The sequence below is a fragment of the Leucoraja erinacea genome, chromosome 1 (genome assembly GCF_028641065.1).
Source record: "Leucoraja erinacea ecotype New England chromosome 1, Leri_hhj_1, whole genome shotgun sequence".
NCBI classification, from domain to species: domain Eukaryota; kingdom Metazoa; phylum Chordata; class Chondrichthyes; order Rajiformes; family Rajidae; genus Leucoraja; species Leucoraja erinaceus.
In genome coordinates this window covers 169,142,927-169,163,049 of record NC_073377.1, presented here as the reverse complement: position 1 = coordinate 169,163,049, position 20,123 = coordinate 169,142,927, and the positions used below count along the sequence as shown (strand labels likewise).

Below are 20,123 nucleotides of genomic sequence, written 5' to 3'. Positions count from 1 at the left end.
AATCAACTCTAACTGAAAGGTAAGACTAAAGTCTGAATTTATGAAAATCTATCTGTATGGACTTTAATTAATTTAATATAATGTGAATAAATTCATTCATTCATCATTCACTCATGCACTCACTCATTCACTCTCACTTACTCATCCATTCATTCATTCACTCACTCACTTACTCATCCATTCACACTCATCATTCATTCATTCACTCACTCATTGATTCATACATATATTCATTCATTCACCGAGTAATTTATTTGATCAATTAATTAATTAATTAATTCATACATTCACTCATTCATTCATTCATTCACTCACTCATTCATTCATACATTCACTCATTCATTCATTCATTCATTCATTCACTCACTTCATTCATACATTCAATCACTCATTCAATCATTCACTCATTCATTCATTCATTCACTCACTCATACATCCACTTATTCATTCACTCACTCATTCACTCAACCATCATTCACTCATTCATTCATCACTCACTCACTCATTCACTCACTCATTCATTCACTCACTCACTCATTCATTCACTCACTCATTCATTCACTCACTCACTCATCACTCACTCACTCATTCATTCACTCATGCATTCACTCGCTCACACATCATTCACTCATTTACTCATTCATTCATTCATCATTCTCTCACACCCATTCATTCATTCACTCACTCACTCATTCATTCACTCACTCACTCATTCATTCAGTCATTCATTTCATGTAGTTTGGTGACTTGGGTCACGAACTCCTATTTCTAGACACATTTTTGATGCTGGGCCCACCGCCCAATAGGCATGAATACAGAACAGATCAGTGTGTCCATATACCGTTGTATAAATCGGCCTTTTTGCAGTTGTTTCCTACACAACGTTTAGTAAAGCAGCTGAAGGAGATCCCGACCTGACTCGCCGCCCGTCCATGTCCATGTCCATGTCCCTCCTCCACAGATGCTGCCCGGCCCCGCTCTCCATCTTCCGTTGAGCGACGATGGACAACTCATGGCCGCCGCCGCCGCGCGCTCGCCCCCCCCCCCCCCCCCGGCCTCTCTCCCCCTCCCCCCCCCCCCCCCCCCCCGGACCCGCGCCGCGCGCTCGGCGGCCGCGAGTGACGCGCTTCCGGTGGCCGTTGGCCTGGTGACGGCGGCTGTGAGTGAGTGAGGACAAGCTCGGGCCGCGGAGAAAGTTTAACTGGAGCCTCGACCCGTCCCGGCCCCACCCGTCCCGACCCAGGCCGGTGAGTACAAGCGGACCCCCGTCTTCTCTCAAACACCACACAGCTTGTGCGCTGGCGTTAATGCCCGGAGAGGAGAGGAGAAGCGAGGGAGCGGACTTGTTGCACTGTCGCTCCGCTCTGTTGATTCAAGGGCCGCCTCGCCTGCTCTCTGTGTGTGTGTCTCTCTCTCTCTCTCTCTCTCTCTCTCTCTCTCTGTGTGTCTCTGTGTCTCTCTCTCTCTCTCTCTCTCTCTCTGTGTCTGTGTCTCTCTCTCTCTCTGTGTGTCTCTCTGTGTGTCTCTCTGTGTGTCTCTCTGTGTGTGTCTCTCTGTGTGTCTCTCTGTGTGTCTCTCTCTGTGTGTCTCTCTCTGTGTGTCTCTCTCTCTGTGTGTCTCTCTCTGTGTGTCTCTGTGTGTCTCTCTCTGTGTGTCTCTCTCTGTGTGTCTCTCTCTGTGTGTGTCTCTCTCTGTGTGTCTCTCTCTGTGTGTCTCCTCTCTGTGTGTCTCTCTCTGTGTCTCCCTGTCTCTCTGTGTCTCCCTCTGTGTGTCTCCCTCTGTGTGTCTCCCTCTGTGTCTCTCCCTCTCTGTGTCTCCCTCTGTGTGTCTCCCTCTGTGTGTCTCTCTCTGTGTGTGTCTCTCTCTCTGTGTCTCCCTCTCTGTGTGTCCCTCTCTGTGTGTCTCTCTCTGTGTCCCTCTCTGTGTCTCTCTCTGTGTGTCTCTCTCTGTGTGTCTCCTCTCTGTGTGTCTCTCTCTGTGTGTCTCTCTGTGTGTGTGTCTCTCTCTGTGTGTCTCCCTCTCTGTGTCTCCCTCTCTGTGTCTCCCTCTCTGTGTCTCCCTCTCTGTGTCTCCCTCTGTGTGTCTCCCTCTGTGTGTCTCCTCTCTCTCCCTCTCTGTCTCCCTCTCTGTGTCTCCCTCTCTGGTGCCAGTCGTGGGACGCGTGTCTAAACATTACTTTCCTTAAGTCTGAAGAAGAGTCTCGACCCGAAACGTCACCCATTCCGTCTCTCCACAGATGCTGCCTGTCCCGCTGAGTTACTCCAGCACTTTGTGTCTATTTACTTGTTTAAATTAAGTGGCTTCATCCTATCCTGCTCCATTTACATGCGCCAGATGATAGGACTAGTTGCTGGTGCTATGCGGGGTTTTTGTTTTGCATTATTTTTGCAACACCTCTGTTTAACTTTCAATGCGTTTGATGTTAGAATTGTCGGGGGTCTATTAGCACTCGTTCACGATTATTGTAAGTTTCTGTTGCAATAGAGTAAACAGACTAGCCTAGAAGTTACCAGCTGAAGCTGACTCCTGAACTTTTACCAGCGAGACACTCTTCATTTACATATTCACAATTTACAATACAATATTTATTCATTGTCATTTGAACCTCGAATGAAACTCTGTATCTAAAGCCATACAAACAGAGTCGATCAATAGGCAACCCGCACTCTAGCGTTGAAATATGACCCCACTGCTTGTATTTCAAAAAAAATTGCCTTCCTTTTGAAACCCGAGAAGCAGCTGCTTTTGCTATATTGATTAGGTGATCTCTGAATTCTGGTGAAAATTTCTGAACATGGAGTTTGTGTGAATGATTCATGGACTACAAAAACGAAATGCATCAGTTTTACAAACTAGTCTTCCCTGGAATTTGGACTATTAACTTTTTATTGGTTGAGGACTAAGAAAATTTGAAGTAAAAATTAGCATTGGGCCTTTCACTAATGGTAATAGAAATGTGGAGCACTTCTACAAGTGACAATTGGTGCTAATATGATAATTTTACATATTTTTGTTATGCTACAGTCTGTAAGAAGAATTTATGTATCTCAGTTTTAAATGACAGGCCAGTTATCTGGCAGTTACGTGTTCAAGATTCTACTTCTGGAAGAGTATCTTCACCTATACTGTTGTGTCCATTTAGGACTATACTTTTCAATAACATTATCTTTCCATTCCTCTAAATTAGAAAGAATATAGACTCTGACTGTTCTGCCTCTCTTGATTGGAAAATATTCTGTCGTCCAAGTAATTAGTCTGGAGAATGAATCCCTTTTGCACAGCTTCTAGTGCTACTTTATGGGGATGAGAACAGCTCTGTACTCCAGGTGTGGTCTCAGCAACTCACAGCAGAACAGGATCAGCTCAAGGATAAAATGGTCTTCTGTGTTTTTTGTAGAACGAGTAATTACTTTTTCATTGTATATAACATGCAGGTGCTAACAAACTAAATGTTCTGCTTTATAATGATACACAGAGCTGAATCTGTTATTGCAGTATTACAAGGCATGTAATTGTTAAACTACTTAGTTTTCATTTGGTTTTGTGAGATATGAATTTGTCTTGCCTAAGTAAAATGTAACCAATTTGGGCTGAAGTTTGGTGGATACCAATAAATAAATGTTACTCTTGTCGTACGAGGACGAATAGCTCACTGGTTACTTCAGTATATTGCTGCTTATAAAAGCTGTGACTGCGTTTTTTTTTTAATGTTCAGTTATCTGCCTTCTTAGAAGGTGATGAATAACAGCAATGCTATGATTTAGTTTCTCAGGAGTTGGATGTCTTGTCCTCTGATAAGGCCTCCTCACTTTAATTGTACCCGATGATTTGTATCTTTCCCAAAAGTAGCTGTTCATTTTGAATCTGTATTCTTTTGCAACATCAAAGGTATTATTTTTGCTTTTGTTATATTGACCTCAAATGAACTTTTTTTAATACTAAAAAATCAACCTAACCAAAGTTTTGTTTGTGAGGAAACCAGTGCATAGCTATGATTTTTTGTGTACTGGTGAATATGTAGTAGCTTTTTGTCTATGAAATGCACAGCAATCACATGAGATCCTATCCTCTCAACACGGAGTAATAACAATTTACATTTGTATTGTATATTTAACAATGATAAACACCCAGAGTTCATTTTTTTTAAGTGGAATTAACGATTGTTCTGTAACCTCGAGTGATTTTAAAGGTATGCTCAGAAGAGTTCTGCTTCAAATTCAATTCAATTCAACTTTTATGTCATTGCACAAATACAAGTATGGGTACAACGAAATGCAGTTTAGCGTCAGTCCGTAGTAGTAGTGCAATATAGAAATAAAAATACAGAATAATCAAACAATGTGGATGGAGGGACTGGAGAAATCTATCGGCGGGACTCCGAGTTCAGCAATGTGATGGTATTATTGTAGAAGCTGTTCCTCATCCTACTAGTATGAGACCTGAGGCTCCTGTATCGCCTCCCTGATGGGAGGAAGGCAAACAGTCCATGGTTGGGGTGGGAGGGGTCTTTAATGATCTTCCCAGCCCGTCTCAGACACCGTTTTCGGTGTAGGGCATCCATGGCAGGGAGCGGGGTACCGATGATGTACTGCGCGGTTTTCACCACCCGTTGTAGTGCTAGGGGGAGACATTATAAAGAAGGAACTTGAAACCTAGATGGGTGTGTGCTAATCCTCTGATCCTTGGAGAAAGAAAGTCAGGATGCATTTGAGATTGGTTTGAATGATTGTGGAATTCTTGGAACTTATCACCTCCAACCTTGTCCTGATGTATAAAGGGATTACAGAGAGAGAATGAGAATTCTGAAAACAAGGTGCTTTCAGAGTGGGTGTTTTACTGTGATTATAGACTTGGTATGCATTATAATATGAGTGCAATGTTTTCAATATAATCAAGTCTTAATATGGGTAATTGGAGAATATTTGAGTAACTAGCCAGTGTTTGCAAAAGCCTGGATAATGCTTCCATCGATTTAATCGGGTGATATCATCAGCAAATAAGTGCGTTTGAGGTTTGAAATTCACTTTGGGTTTAATGAGCGTTATAACATTGTACATAGTTGCGGTCAGTCCAAGATGATTTAGAAAAAAGGTGCTGTCATCAGAGAATAGGGTTTGGTGTAACGGAAACATTTACTTCAACTTCCTACTGCTGTATTTAAGGGAATCTAGAGTAATGGTCTGACGGAGCTTAAAGGGAAACTTTTGCAGGAGATTCTCTGTTCACAATAAACACAAAATCATAGAAGCAGAAGTTGACTATTTGACCCTTCGTGCCTGTTCTGCCATCCGCAAAGATCAGGTCTGATCTTTTACCTCTATCACTTACCTATTCTAACCCCATATCTAATTCCCTTAGAATCTACCTATGCTAGACATAACATTACTGAGCCTTAACAGACGATTGGTGGAGAATTCCATAGTTTTTCTTGCCCACTGCGTGATGACATTTCTTCTCTCAGTCATGAATAGCAGATCTCTGAGACTGATTCCACGTTCTAGGATTTCAGCCAGAGGAAACATCAACACCACATCTGCCATGTCAAGCCTTGTAAGAATATTGTATGCCTCAATGTGTTCAAACCAATCCCCCTACTCTCAACTTGAAATTCAAAACTTGAAATTTAGGCCTAGTCTATGTAATCCTGGTCGGGAGATAATCCACCGTCTGGGGAATAATTCTGATGAACATTTTGTGGTACTGTATCACTAACAAACCTACTCTTGAGTCTTAATTGCAACGGGACACTTCTACTCTTCTTCTGTCAATTAATGTTAACGTGCCTTTTGGCTTACTTTGCAGATGCACTGTAGAAAGCATACTATTGGGATGCATCACAGCTTGCTTAGGAGCAGCTCTACCCAAGTGGATGAAATAACCTAGTTCATCACACAAACCAGCCTTCCACCTCCTATTGACTGTATTTTCACTTCATGCTGCCTCAGGAAAGCAGCTAACATAATCAAGGACCATTTTGACTCTGGCAGTTGCCTATCCCATTGGGCAGGAGGTGCAAAAACGTGAAAGCACCTATCACCAGATTCAGAAACAGCTGTTCCCCACTGTTGAAAGACTACTGAACAGTCCTCCCTTGAGCTATGGTGTAGCACTCGTCATCCAATCTACCTTATTGTGGGCCTTGAACTTTTTTTTATCCGCACTTTCTCTGTAACTGTAATGCTGTAACGCTGTTCAGTACTCTGGTATTATTCTCTTTGCTTTATCGTTGTGCTTGTGTATGGTTTAATTGTACTTGTGAATAGCATGATGGCACACAAACAAAGCTTTTCGTTCTATCTCAATGTACACAACAATAATAATGAACCAAACCAAACTTCCCGCTTAGATTCTACCTATACCACTGATCTTTGTTTTCACATTGTTTAAGAAAGAACTGCAGATGCTGAAAAAATAAAAGGTAGACAAAGCTGGAGAAACTCAGCGGGTGAGGCAGCATCTATGGAGCAAAGGAATAGCGAAACGTCGCCTATTCCTTCGCTCCATAGATGTTGCCTCACCCGCTGAGTTTCTCCAGCTTTTTTGTCTACCTTTGTTTTCACATTAATTGATTTGCTACTTTTCAATTTATGATAACTGTTCTGGAAACTGAAATTCCAAGTATTTAACTATTCAATTAACCAATTCAATGAACCAGTATATTGGCTATCTCTAGCCTCAAAACCCAATGATGCAGGTCCTGCTGATTTATTGCCTTTCAGACCCATTAATTTCTCCAAGACTAAATTCCTTCTATGTACATATGATTGGGGAAACATGTTGAGGACAATTGATCTGTCTGACGGACGTGAAGGGGGATATGCAGGGGGATATGAGGGGGGGAATAATATGACGTTTTAGACTATATATAATATCATATTAGAAAAGTGGACTTGTTAAGCATTCCAGTATCTTTTAGTAACAAATCACTTGGATAAAATATACCTCCAGCTCTTGAACGAAGTGAAGGAGAAAATAGTGTGGGTCTTTGGCTACATATATGGTGCTGGTAGGCAGCTGATTTGGCCATTTGTTTAAAAGCAGGAGAAGGAATAAGATCAAGCAGGGCAAATTGGTTTTTTTAAGTATGTCATAAATCAGTTTATATGGAGAGGTTTTGATTTATTGAGGATAATTGGCATGGATTCTGATTATCAGCGGTATTTTGTTTTGAGCAGACAAGTAGTGCCTATAACGATGGAGCATTTGATGTTCTGTACCTGGGTTTTGGCATCACATTTGATCATGAAAAGCCAAGGAAAGTTATTGGATTGGATGAAGATTTGACAATGGCAAAAAGCAATGGTGAAAGGGTATTTTAGTGATGAGGGGCGCACATGATGGGAGTTCCTGAAAACTTGGTATAAGGCAATTTATGGTATGCTTATTTTGGATTCAAATTTAGGGATTACTATCAGGAACTTTATATCTATATTGTCTGAGAATGATGGCAAAATATTTTGAAACTACAGGAAGATATCAATGGACTGGTTGGGTGGGCACACAGTAGGCAAAACAGTATTCAGTCTGTACAAGAGCAATGTGAGGCATTATAAGAAGAACAAAAACTGAAGCAGGAATAGGCTGTTCAGCCCCCCCCCCCCCCCCCCCCCATGTATGTTCTGCAATTAAATAAAATCATGGCAATTTTTTTACTTCTGCTCCACTTTCAGTCATGGAATAAGAAGTTGACTATTTAGTATTGAAATTAGAAACTATTGTTGGATAAATGGACAGTGAATCAGCTGAGCTAAATAACTTGCACATTTTCTTTTTTTCGCATTCTGATTTATTTGCAAGCTACAGTTCACTTGAGAACAGGTGAAGCCAATTATAGTGATCAGATAAGTTAAAACATAAATAACAGTGGAAGAAAATAACTTGTATTATCTTTCATCCTGTTCATCCTTACAGTATGGAATACGTGGGCAGTGAGAGGAATTTAATGTTGGAGCTGCTTCAGCTGCCTGGTAGTTAATTCTTGCTATTAAGTGACTGCTTTCAATTTAGATGATGTTACAAAATGTAATGATAGCTGTTTTTTTTTTTTACCCTAGTTTATTAATGATATTTTTAGTTCATTTTCGAGGCACATTGTCATGGGATTCTAATTTAAAGTAAAATTATTTAAAGGGTTAATTTGACTTTTTTTTCTCCTCATAGGGCATGTTTAGTTTAATTTGGCATTACCTATACAGCTCCTTTCTAAGGTCTTGGGTGAAGTGGATGCTACGTAAGATCACTGGAAGATGTGAACTTCAACGCATTTGTGCCAATACTATTCAGGGAGCAGAGCGAACTATGCAAATAGGTAAGCATTGGTAACAGCTAGTTAACTTGTTCAGGACGGAATCATCCACCAAAGTCTGTTGTCTCGCATAACTTTTTTCACACTTTTAAATTTGGCTTCTGGTATTTTGGTTAAGTGCCACATACTAAATTTTGATGAGATGTTGAATATCCAACATATTTTAACGTGTGTACACAAAAAAGCTGGAGAAACTCAGCGGGTGCAGCAGCATCTATGGAGCAAAGGAAAAAGGCAACGTTTCGGGCCAAAACCCTTCTTCAGACCCGAAACTTTGCCTTTTTCCTTCGCTCCATAGATACTGCTGTACCCGCTGAGTTTCTCCAGCTTTTTTGTGTACCTTCGATTTTCCAGCATCTGCAGTTCCTTCTTAAATATTTTAACGTGTTATTGATGCTGGGGGCTTTTCATCCTTTCAGTCAATCTGTATGTAAATAATCCAGTTAATCACCATTCATCAATAGAACAACCAGAAAATCTAGCATTTTGATTTGGGAAACATTGGATATTTAAACCATTAATCCTTGTTGATGCATTCTATATATTATCTTTCTCCAATTTTATTTACCCATCTAAACTCTTTTTAAATAGGCTATTATATAGAATAGATAATCCGTCTGATAAAACTTAATACACCTAACTCTCACTTTGCCCTTGTTCCTCATTTAGGATGTTGTGCCAACTGATTTGATTCTTCACATTTGTGGCATATTTACATGAAAAGTTTAACAGCATTTTAAATGTCTTCTTTCTCAAAGTCCAGATTCTCTTCTAGGTTGGGTACTCAATAATTCTGTGCACAGGGGCAAGATTGTTTTCATCTGAATTGTTGTCCTGTTCCTTTTATAACCAATTAAGCATCCCAGCATTTATGACAACATAAGTTCATGTGATATGAGCAGAATTAAGCCATTCGGCCCATCAGGTTTACTCCGCAATTCAATCATGGCTGATCTATTCCTCCTTCCAAACCCAATTCTCGTGCCTGCTCCCCATAACCCTTAACACCTGTACTAATCAAGAATTTATCTATCTCTGCCTCAAAAAAATATCCATGGACTTTGCCTCCACAGCCTTCTATGGAAATTAATTCCACAGATTCACCACCCTCTGACTAAAGAAATTCCTCCTCATCTCCTTCATAAAGGTATGTCCCTTAATTCTGAGACTATGACCTCTGGTTCGAGACTCTCCCACTAGTGGAAACATCCTCTCCACATCCACTCTGTCCAGGCCTTTCACTGTTCGACAGGGCGGCACGGTGGCGCAGCGGTAGAGTTGCTGCTTTACAGTGTTCAAGAAGGAACTGCAAATGATGGAAGATTGAAGGTACACAAAAATGCTGGAGAAACTCAGCATGGGGGAGCAGCAGCATCTATGGAGCGAAGGAAATAGGCGACGTTTTGGCCCGAAATGTCGCCTATTTCCTTCGCTCCATAGATGCTGCTGCACCCGCTGAGTTTCTCCAGCATTTTTGTGTACCTTGCTGCTTTACAGTGCTTGCAGTGCCGGACACCCGTGTTCGATCGGGACTACGAGTGCTGTCTGTAAGGAGTTTGTATGTTCTCCCCGTGACTGCTTGGATTTTCTCCCAGGTCTTTGGTTTACTCCCACACTCCAAAGACACATAGGTTTGCAGGTTAATTGGCTTGGTATAAATGTAAAATTGTCCCTAGTGTGTGTAGGATAGTGCTAATATACGGGGATCGCTGGTCTGCACGGACCCAGTGGGCTGAGGGGCCTGTTTCCGTGCTGTATGTCTGAACTATTCAGTAAGTTTCAATGAGGTCCGTCCCCCCGTCGTCCCCCCCCCCCCCATCCTTCTAAACTGCAGCGAGAAGAGGCTCAATGCCGTCAAACGCTCATCATATGTTAACTCACTCATTCCTGGGATTATTCCCATAAACCTCATCAGGACCCACTCCTGAGCCAGCATATCCTGCCTCAGATATGGGGCTCAAAGTTTTCATAATATTCCAAATGCAGCCTGACTAGCACCTTAGAGCCTTGGCTTTACATCCCTGTTTTTGTATTCTAGTCCTCTTGAAATAAATGCTAGCAATGCATTTGCCTTCCCGACTTGCAAATTATCTTTTGCGGAACATAATACTTTGTATCTAATTGGAGGTTTTTTAAAACAATACATTTTATAATTATCATTAATAGGGGATTGGTCCATGCACACAATCATCTTGATTTTCTTTTCAAATGAAGACTGGGACTTTATTTGTAGATAATGATACTTGGAGCAATTCATCAAACTAAGAAGTATTTAAATTTCTTACAGCAAATAGTATGAACCACTGCAAGCTTGGAATCAGTCTTTTATATGCTTAATTTCCTGTTTTGTCAAATTCATTTGTGATTTAATTTATTTTTAAAATGTTTTTAATCTATGAATTGTTTCAATGTATTTCACCAAAACATTTATCATTTAACATTTTTTTCAATAGAATATTCATTGGAATCCTCCAGAAGTGAAGTAAGTGAAGTTCATCGTGCGTGTGTGCGAGTGTGTGTGGTGATGTGTGTGTGTGTGTGGTGTGTGTGTGTGTGCGTGTGTGTGTGCTTTAAAAAAAAATTAAAACTGATCCTAAATTCCTCTTGCATTATAGTGTGGGAATAATATGCTTGAAATGGAGCTTGACTTAACATTGGACTTCCTAACTTGGATAATAATCATGAGAACATCACATTTCTTTGGGGTTATCAGATAATGATCAGATGAGCATTTTCTAATGTTTGTTTTCCTTCCTGTTCTCATGTAAACAGAAGCCCACAACATTCTTCATTAGCACATAAAAGATAGAATGTTGAAACTTGCTATGAAGTTAAAATACAAATATTAATCCGAGCACTTGGATCACAATTATGGTTGTAGCAGGAGGACAGGCAATCTGAGAGGTGGGTAGGAAAAATATTGATCTGAAGCATAATAATGATAATGACCAGTGCATTAGGAATATTTGGGAAACAATATTCTAATATTTGTATAATTATATTCCCTTCATATCAATCTAAGCACCAGGATTGGAATTATTCCATAGACCAAAATATTTATTAATCCATTTTGGCCTTGAGCGAATAAAGTGAAAAAAAAAATCAAAATATTCAAATAGAAACTTCATTTCACATTTCTGATATTGTATTCCCAGGATCAACTTTTTGGGGGTATTGTAATTACTATTTGAAAAATGAAACGAATAAAAATATAATTTGCACTTAATTCATTATTTTTATCTACTACTCTTTAATAGATTTATGCTGAATAATGTGTCTCTGTTAATCATTTCCCATTTAGATTTTAAAGGGCTCAGTGACCATCAGTGAGGAGAATGTGGGGAACAGAGCTGATGAGATAATGAAGATCAAAAAGATTTCCACTCAGAAAGATCCTAAGTATGTTTCTTTGAGTTTGTGAATGAGTTTGAAATTGTTACACAAGTTTGCTGTCCATTTAAACATATTAATTCAGACCAGGTTTTGCATACTTCAAATTGTAACACTTGGATAACTGTTACTTGATGTATAATTTATAAACGTCATTGTACACGTGCTTGATAGGTCAGACAATACCAAGGAAAGAAAGAGAAACTGGATAAAGGTATCATCTATATTTTAAACTTGTAATCACCCACCTCCTAGTTTTGCTAGTCATTGACTGAAAATGTTAAAGATGTTATTGAGTATTTCCAGAAGTTTGTTTTTATTGCTGATTTCCAAGATGGTGAATTGGATTGTCACACAGGGTGGTCAAAAAGACTTTTGGCACATCAGTCAGAGTATTGAGTATAGACGTCATGTTGCAGTTATATAAGACGTTGGAGAGGCCGCATTTAGAGTTTGAGTTCAGTTTCTGGCTCCATGTTATTGGAAAGTTGTCAAGCTGGAGACTGCATAGAGAAGATTGACGTGGATGTTGCCTGGACTCGAGGGTCTGAACTATAGGGAGAGGTTGAGTAGGCTGGGATTCTATTCCTGGGAGCGCATGAGAATGAGGGGTGATCTTATGGAGGTGTATAAAATCATGAGGAATAGATCGGGTAGATGCACAGAGTCTCTTGCCCAGAGGAGGGGAATTGAGAACCAGAGGACATAGGTTTAAGGTGAAGGGGAAAAGATTTAATAGGAATCTGAGGGGTAACCTTTTCACAAATAGTGGTGGGTGTATGGAATTAGCTGCCAGAAGAGGTGGTTGAGGCAGGGACTATCCCAACGTTTAAGAAACAGACGGGTACATGGACAGGAAAGGTTTGGAGGGATATGGGCCAAACGTGGGCAGGTGGGACAAGTGTGGCTGGGACATGTTGGCCGGTGTGGCAAGTTGGACCGACCGGCTGTTTTCGATGCTATATGACTATATGCCATATACGTTCTCATCCAAATCGTTGAAATAGATGACAAACAGCAATAGGCCCAGCCCTGAATCCTTAGGCACACCTCTTGTCACAGGCCTCCAGTCTGACAAAAACAACCTTCCACCATTGCTCTCTGCTTCCTTCCATGAAGCCGATTTTCTATCCATTCAGCCATCTCTCCTTGGATCTTGTACGATCTAATCTATCATCTGTTCTGTCAATATACAATCTGCTGGAGGAATACGATGGGTCAGGCAACATCTGTGGAGGGAAATAGATAATAAAAGTTTTGGGTGGAGAGCATTCCTCTGGTCTAGGAGTCTACTTTCCACTTGTGGTATTTTATGGTGCATTTGGATCATGCAAAATGTGTGCCACAGAGTACGGACTGACAAAATAAATTATTAAAATTCTTAAACAGCAAGCTGCTCTTTAGCTTAATTAGATGAGCCAAAGAGGGAGCTAGTTTTCAAAATAATTACTATACTAATGAACATCTTGTAGTGATAAAACCAGATGAAGTTTTTATAATCGTATATAATCTTTTTGCTGACAGGATAGCATGCAATAAAAGAAAGCTTTTCATTGTATCTCAGTACATGGGGCAATAAACTAAAGCAAACTTTTGTTGCATAACAAAGTTTTTAATGGTGATTTAGATTTTGGAAAATATTTGTTTAATAAATTTGCTTGGAAGCTAGCACTAAACTTTTAAACTGCTATTTTAACACAAAACTTGTATGAGAATTAAAATAAACTATAGTGTCTGATCTTTTGTAATGATCCCATTATGCAGTTGTGCCCCTTTCAAATGCATTGCAATCCATTACATAACTACATCAAAAATAATATTTCTTGTAATATCAAAACATTTCTTCAGATGTGATACCAGTAACTGCCTAGTTAACTGTGTCTTTTGGTGTGGTAGCCAGACAAAGGAATAAATCTTTTGATTGCAGACTATCCATTTTCACTGTCCAATTGAACATTTTGTTGCTTGTTATACTTTGCATATTTAAGTAATAAAGACATTGGTAATCTTGCTAATTCAGATTATTTGTATGTAGAAACCAGGAACTGCAGATGCTGTTTTACAAATAAACACAATGCTGGAGTAACACTGTGGTCAGGCAACATCTCTGGAGAACATGGATAGGTGATGTTTTGGGTTAGGACCTTTCTAATTGTGGTTACCGCAATTGGTCTAAAGAGAGTACCGATCTAAAATGACATCTATCCATGTTCTCCAGAGGTGCTGCCTGACCCACCGAGTTACTCCAGCACTTTGTGCCTCAATTTTATATTGTGAATTGTATTAATTACACAGTTCTTGTGGCAAGAGAGTATTTTTCATTTAAACTTCACTCTTGTTCATACAGTAGTTCTCATTGTCATTTTTCCTTGCAAGCTCTCTCTGTCAAGTGACAGACCCACTATGGTAAAAAAAAAAATGCTGCAATTAACCATACACATTTTGAATTTAGGTTTTAACTCCATGCCTGGCAAGTTAATTTTGTAGTCAAATGAATGAAGAACCAAAATGGACCAACGTGTAGTGATTATTTCTAATGTAGTATTTGTCTGGCAGAATGGCAGATATTTGATGCAAACAGAACATTTAAATCAAAATATATATTGGCATTGTTGAGTTCCAAACTAACTACAGCTTTGGCAGGGAGAGTAAAACAAATCCACTTTGAGATATAAGTGGAGGATACATCTCTGGGGAAATTATTGGTCTAATAGCTTAACATCTGCTGTGAATAATTTACTATAATCTGTTATTAAGGACACAGTGATCACGTTTTTTGATGCAGCATGGCTTTCTAATTGGTTCTTAACGTCTTAGAAACATAGAAATTAGGTGCAGGAGTAGGCCATTCGGCCCTTCGAGCCTGCACCGCCATTCAATATGATCATGGCTGATCATCCAACTCAGTATCCCGTACCTGCCTTCTCTCCATACCCTCTGATCCCCTTGGCCACAAGGGCCACATCTAACTCCCTCTTAAATATAGCCAATGAACTGGCCTCGACTACCCTCTGTGGCAGAGAGTTCCAGAGATTCACCACTCTCTGTGTGAAAAAAGTTCTCCTCATCTCGGTTTTAAAGGATTTCCCCCTTATCCTTAAGCTGTGACCCCTTGTCCTGGACTTCCCCACCATCGGGAACAATCTTCCTGCATCTATAAGTTTCTATAAGATCCCCTCTCAATCTCCTAAATTCTAGAGAGTATAAACCAAGTCTATCCAGTCTTTCTTCATAAGACAGTCCTGACGTCCCAGAAATCAGTCTGGTGAACCTTCTCTGCACCCCCTCTATGGCAATAATGTCCTTCCTCAGATTTGGAGACCAAAACTGTACGCAATAGTCCAGGTGTGGTCTCACCAAGACCCTGTACAACTGCAGTAGAACCTCCCTGCTCCTATACTCAAATCCTTTTGCTATGAAAGCCAACATACCATTCACTTTCTTTACTGCCTGCTGCACCTGCACACCTTCAATGACTGGTGTACCATGACACCCAGGTCTCGCTGCATCTCCCCCTTTCCCAATCGGCCACCATTTAGATAATAGTCTGCTTTCCCGTTTTTGCCACCAAAATGGATAACTTCGCATTTATCCACATTATACTGCATCTGCCAAACATTTGCCCACTCACCCAGCCTATCCAGCCACCTTGCAGTCTCCTAGCATCCTCCTCACAGCTAACACTGCCCCCCAGCTTAGTGTCATCCGCAAACTTGGAGATATTGCCTTCAATTCCCTCATCCAGATCATTAATATATATTGTAAATAGCTGGGGTCCCAGCACTGAGCCTTGCGGTACCCCACTAGTCACTGCCTGCCATTGTGAAAAGGACCCGTTTACTCCTACTCTTTGCTTCCTGTTTGCCAGCCATTTCTCTATCCACATCAATACTGAACCCCCAATGCCGTGTGCTTTAAGTTTGTATACTAATCTCTTATGTGGGACCTTGTCGAAAGCCTTCTGGAAGTCCAGATACACCACATCCACTGGTTCTCCCCTATCCACGCTACTAGTTACATCCTCGAAAAATTATATAAGATTTGTCAGACATGATGTACTTTTCGTAAATCCATGCTGACTTTGTCCAATGATTTCACCACTTTCCAAATGTGCTGCTATCCCATCTTTAATAACTGACTCTAGCAGTTTCCCCACTACCGATGTTAGACTAACTGGTCTGTAATTCCCCGTTTTCTCTCTCCCTCCCTTCTTAAAAAGTGGGGTTACGTTTGCTACCCGCCAATCCTCTGGAACTACTCCAGAATCTAAAGAGTTTTGAAAGATTATTACTAATGCATCCACTATTTCTGGAGCTACTTCCTTAAGTACTCTGGGATGCAGCCTATCTGGCCCTGGGGATTTATCGGCCTTTAATCCATTCAATTTACCCAACACCACTTCCCGACTAACCTGGATTTCACTCAATTCCTCCAACTCCTTTGACCCGCGGGCCCCTGCTATTTCCGGCAGATTATTTATGTCTTCCTTTGTGAAGACGGAACCAAAGTAGTTATTCATTTGGTCCGCCATATCCTTGTTCCCCATGATCAACTCACCTGTTTCTGACTGCAAGGGACCTACAAACTTCCTAAAACGTCTTAAAACTGATCGTGTGGAGGAGAGGAGATGACAAACAATATGAACCAATATTTAATTCTATAACTTCCAAGGAACTTAACTTGCATTGTATCAGTGGTACACCTGTGATATTGGCTCAGTATGTGTTATTTTCCCTCTGGAAGTGAGGGACATGTCCAGCCGGGCATGTGTTCCTGCATTGTATTTTGCCGCTTCCATGTTCTTGTGTGTATGTTCTGTTTTCTAACTGCTCCCACTCACTCATTTACCAGCTAGCCTTATTCTCATGGTTGCCCTGGGTTTAGAGACATTCCCCCAGCCCACCCATCCTGCTTAACAAGCATCTTTTGATCCTTTCCACTTTTAACAAAAGGTATTTGACCTAAAATATCAATTGCTTCTTTTCTCACATATGCAGCCGTTGAATATTTGCAACATTTACTGTTTTTATTTTGGAATTAATTTTTTGATTATTATTAAGGTCGTTTTTTTCCTCCCTGTAGGTTCAAGTTAAGTTTGCAGATTTGCTTACTTCAAGTCACGGGCTATAAAAAACTCTTTGTTGATGTAGAAAATCTTCGCAAGCAGCCCTTCGACTCTTCAAAGAAGCAACATGAAGATATGCTAATAAAGGTATGTTTCTCCTCCATTGCCATTGATTACCACCGACCGAGGCAGTCATTTGCACAACATTTTGAGGAGAATGGATAAGATTGTCATAAGATTCATTTTTGGTTTTAAAGCAAGTTACATTATGATCATTATGTTGTACTGAAAAAGTATTTTGATGCATGCTAAATAACAATGGAATAATAGATCAGTTTTTTGCAAATCTTTCTCTTTGCAAATGAAACAAATTCTTAAGTGTTGATTTTATTAAGACGCAAAGCTGAAACAAAATTTTTAAAACCAGCTTACACTGGGTTGTGTCTGATTGAATTGAATAGGTTCAAACATGATTTTCTGCAGCTGTTGTTGAATATAACCAAGCTGTCTCATAGCAGAAACAGTTCTATTTAAAGTCCACAGATTTTCTTTATTAATTGTAGTTTTGGTTAAAGATTTGCTGGGTTATGGTTTCCAGAGAATGGTGGATGATCACATTACTGTTTATTTCTTCTGTCTTTAGCTGTGGGAATTGTTAATGCCCCATATACCCTTGGAATCGAGAATCACCAAGCAATGGGGTGATATTGGTTTCCAAGGTGAAGATCCTAAAACTGACTTCAGAGGCATGGGAATGCTGGGGTTGCAAAATTTAATGTAAGTGCTTGCATCTTTATGTATAATTATTTGAAAACATTTTAACTACATATTGGTTAAATGGTCTCCATACTAGATGATTTTATTATCAGACTTTTAACTAGTTCAGATATGTTCTAAATAGGGGGACACAATTATTCTTTGGACCATTTAGACAATAGGTGCAGGAGTAGGCCATTCGGCCCTTCGAGCCAGCACCACCATTCAATGTGATCATGGCTGATCATCCAACTAATTTACAATCTTCAGGTGACCCAGAATATTTTTTGCAAACAAAAATATGTATTTTGATCCCAAAGTGATCTTAAAAAAACGGCTTGGTACTTGAAATGTCTGCAATTAGCGATAGGAGGGCAGACAGGTTGGTTTTAAATGGGAGCTTCATGCAGCTCCTCCAGTTGGATCTGTATTCTGCTTAGAATTATTACAATTCTGTGGTTTTCTAAACTCTGCAAAACTCCCACCTTTAAGCGGGTAGCACCAATATTTGATTGCTTTTTGTTGAATTTGGAATTAAGGTACTTGTAACTTTTTAAGAAGATATTGTATGCATATCAACAAGATGCTTGCTTTTGCTGAATGAAGAGACCTTGTGTAACAGTGTATTGGTGTCTGCAGGAGTTGATCAAATTAGTTTTGGAAATTACAAGTGATGTTCTCAAAATATAATTTCCCCATCACTAAAAACATTATTAAATTAATGGTCCAATAATGGGATTAAGGACGAAATGGTGGATGGTGGTATTGCCAAGAGTTCTGTGGCTGAGAATTTGGATTTGATTATTTTTAAATAAAGGTAAAATAATGAATGAGAGCGAACAAATAATAAATATAAACACAGATTGCTAGGTGTGCAAGTGTACAAGACACACATGGAAACCCAAGGAGAATTAATCGGGGGAGAGAAAGGAAGTGTTTTGACAATTAATTGAATATTTTCTGTGTCAACCAGTGGAAGGAATGAATAGCGTATCTTCTAGTATGAAGGTATATGAAATCATCTAATTTTAAAAACAGCAGTAATTAATAAAAGTAGAACTTGACTCTTAACCTAGATCTGATGTTCTAAATTGTATGATTCAAATGGATTGAAAAGCAGCAAATGTAACGACTATTCAAGAAAGGGTGAGATCTACAGGCTGGTTACCCTCTCATCACTTGCTGAAATGGTATGGCGCAATGATGCAGTGGTAGAGTTGCAGGTTCGATCCTGACTATGGGTGCTATTTGCACTGAGTTCTCCCTCTGATAGTGTGGGCTTTTTCCGGGTGCTCTGGTTTCCTTCTACATTCCAAGTTTCTGCCACTTTAAACGAGATGCTACCAGCAGATACACATCTCTCCCTTTGGCATATCAAAGGAACTTTCCCTTTGCAACTCCCTGGTTTATTCTTGTCTCCATAAACATCCACATTTTCTCAGTGTCTTGTAAAGCCATCAGAAGAAATGTCTCCTTTACCTCTCTTCCCACCATCCAAGGTCCCAAACTTTGCTTCTAGGCCAACTGCAAGTGAATAGCTGCTACTTCCAATTTACTGTACGAGAGAGACGTGGGTTCATTTAGACTGAGAAAATGAAGAGCAGGTTGGTGACCATTATGCAGTGCACACGCTGCATGATGGCCCTGACCTTCCAGTTGCCGTTCACTCTCACTCTGATCTCTGTTGTTGACCTCTTATGCTTGGGCTTCATTTGAGCTGTATAAACTTGACCTACAAATCACCTTCTAGCACGGTGTCCATGAGGCTCAACACTGAATTCAACTATTTTAGAAAAGCAGCTGTTCCAGTTTATTAGAAGTAGCCGGTGCCTGTGCAGTGACATGGAATGCTGTGGGACTATGTGGGTTGGATGAGGTTTGGGTTGTAGCGTTCCTGATACGCAGCTCCTGGGAAAGGGTTTGGTGTTTCCGGGTGATGACCTCATGATGGAGTTCAGCGTTCAACTTGCTTCTCTCTTTGTGGATGCTGCCTGACCTGCTGTTTCCACAATTTACAGCGTCTGACATATAGATGTTTTGCTTCGGAAACGGAAGAAGTAAAACCTAAATTATTACATTTTTGACATTAAATGGCGTAAATTAATTTGAATGTGTTTGTTGTTTTAGTTTCTTTGGAGAGCATTATCCGGAAACGGCACGACAGACTCTTTCTCAATCAAATCACCCAAAGATGGGGCAAGTAAAGGCATTTTTTTTTTCCACAAAGAAAGATTATCAAAAATAGTTACAGTAAACTTTCATTGTAACGGACCCCATACGGGGGGGAGGGGGGGGGGGAGAGAATTGTGAACGTTATTGCTGATTGTCGGTGGTAACTGAGTAACATATTATCATAGGTGGACACAACATGCTGGAGTAATTCAGCGGGACAGGCAGCATCGCTGGAGAACATGGATAGGTGACGTCGGGACCCGTTTTCAGACTGATTCAGTCTGCTGAGTTACTCCAGCATTTTGTGTCATTTCACCTTAAAGCTAGGTACTAGTCCGCACCAGTGAGCCCTTCTTCACCAGTTCACGCATCTGTTGCTGCAGCTCTTGTTGCAGCCCCCCACAGGATGTGATTTGTTCAGGCCACTGCCACTGA

At 40.2% G+C, this 20,123-nt stretch overlaps 1 protein-coding gene across 2 annotated transcripts in view; it reads left to right on the top strand.

Annotated features, from left to right (window-relative positions):
• The window catches only part of elmod2 (ELMO/CED-12 domain containing 2), a 29,037-nt gene continuing 8,914 nt past the window's right edge, over nucleotides 1-20,123 (top strand). Inside the window, exons 1-7 of one of the 2 annotated variants that reach the window (XM_055647877.1) lie at nucleotides 1-19; nucleotides 8,161-8,308; nucleotides 10,759-10,787; nucleotides 11,607-11,704; nucleotides 16,778-16,907; nucleotides 17,404-17,537; nucleotides 19,644-19,712. In XM_055647877.1, coding sequence (XP_055503852.1) covers nucleotides 8,164-8,308; nucleotides 10,759-10,787; nucleotides 11,607-11,704; nucleotides 16,778-16,907; nucleotides 17,404-17,537; nucleotides 19,644-19,712 — 605 coding nt within the window. In that variant the 5' untranslated portion in view covers nucleotides 1-19; nucleotides 8,161-8,163. Of the gene's footprint in view, nucleotides 20-1,228; nucleotides 1,248-8,160; nucleotides 8,309-10,758; nucleotides 10,788-11,606; nucleotides 11,705-16,777; nucleotides 16,908-17,403; nucleotides 17,538-19,643; nucleotides 19,713-20,123 lie in introns of those variants that run through there. The other variant, XM_055647868.1, reaches the window with a different exon arrangement.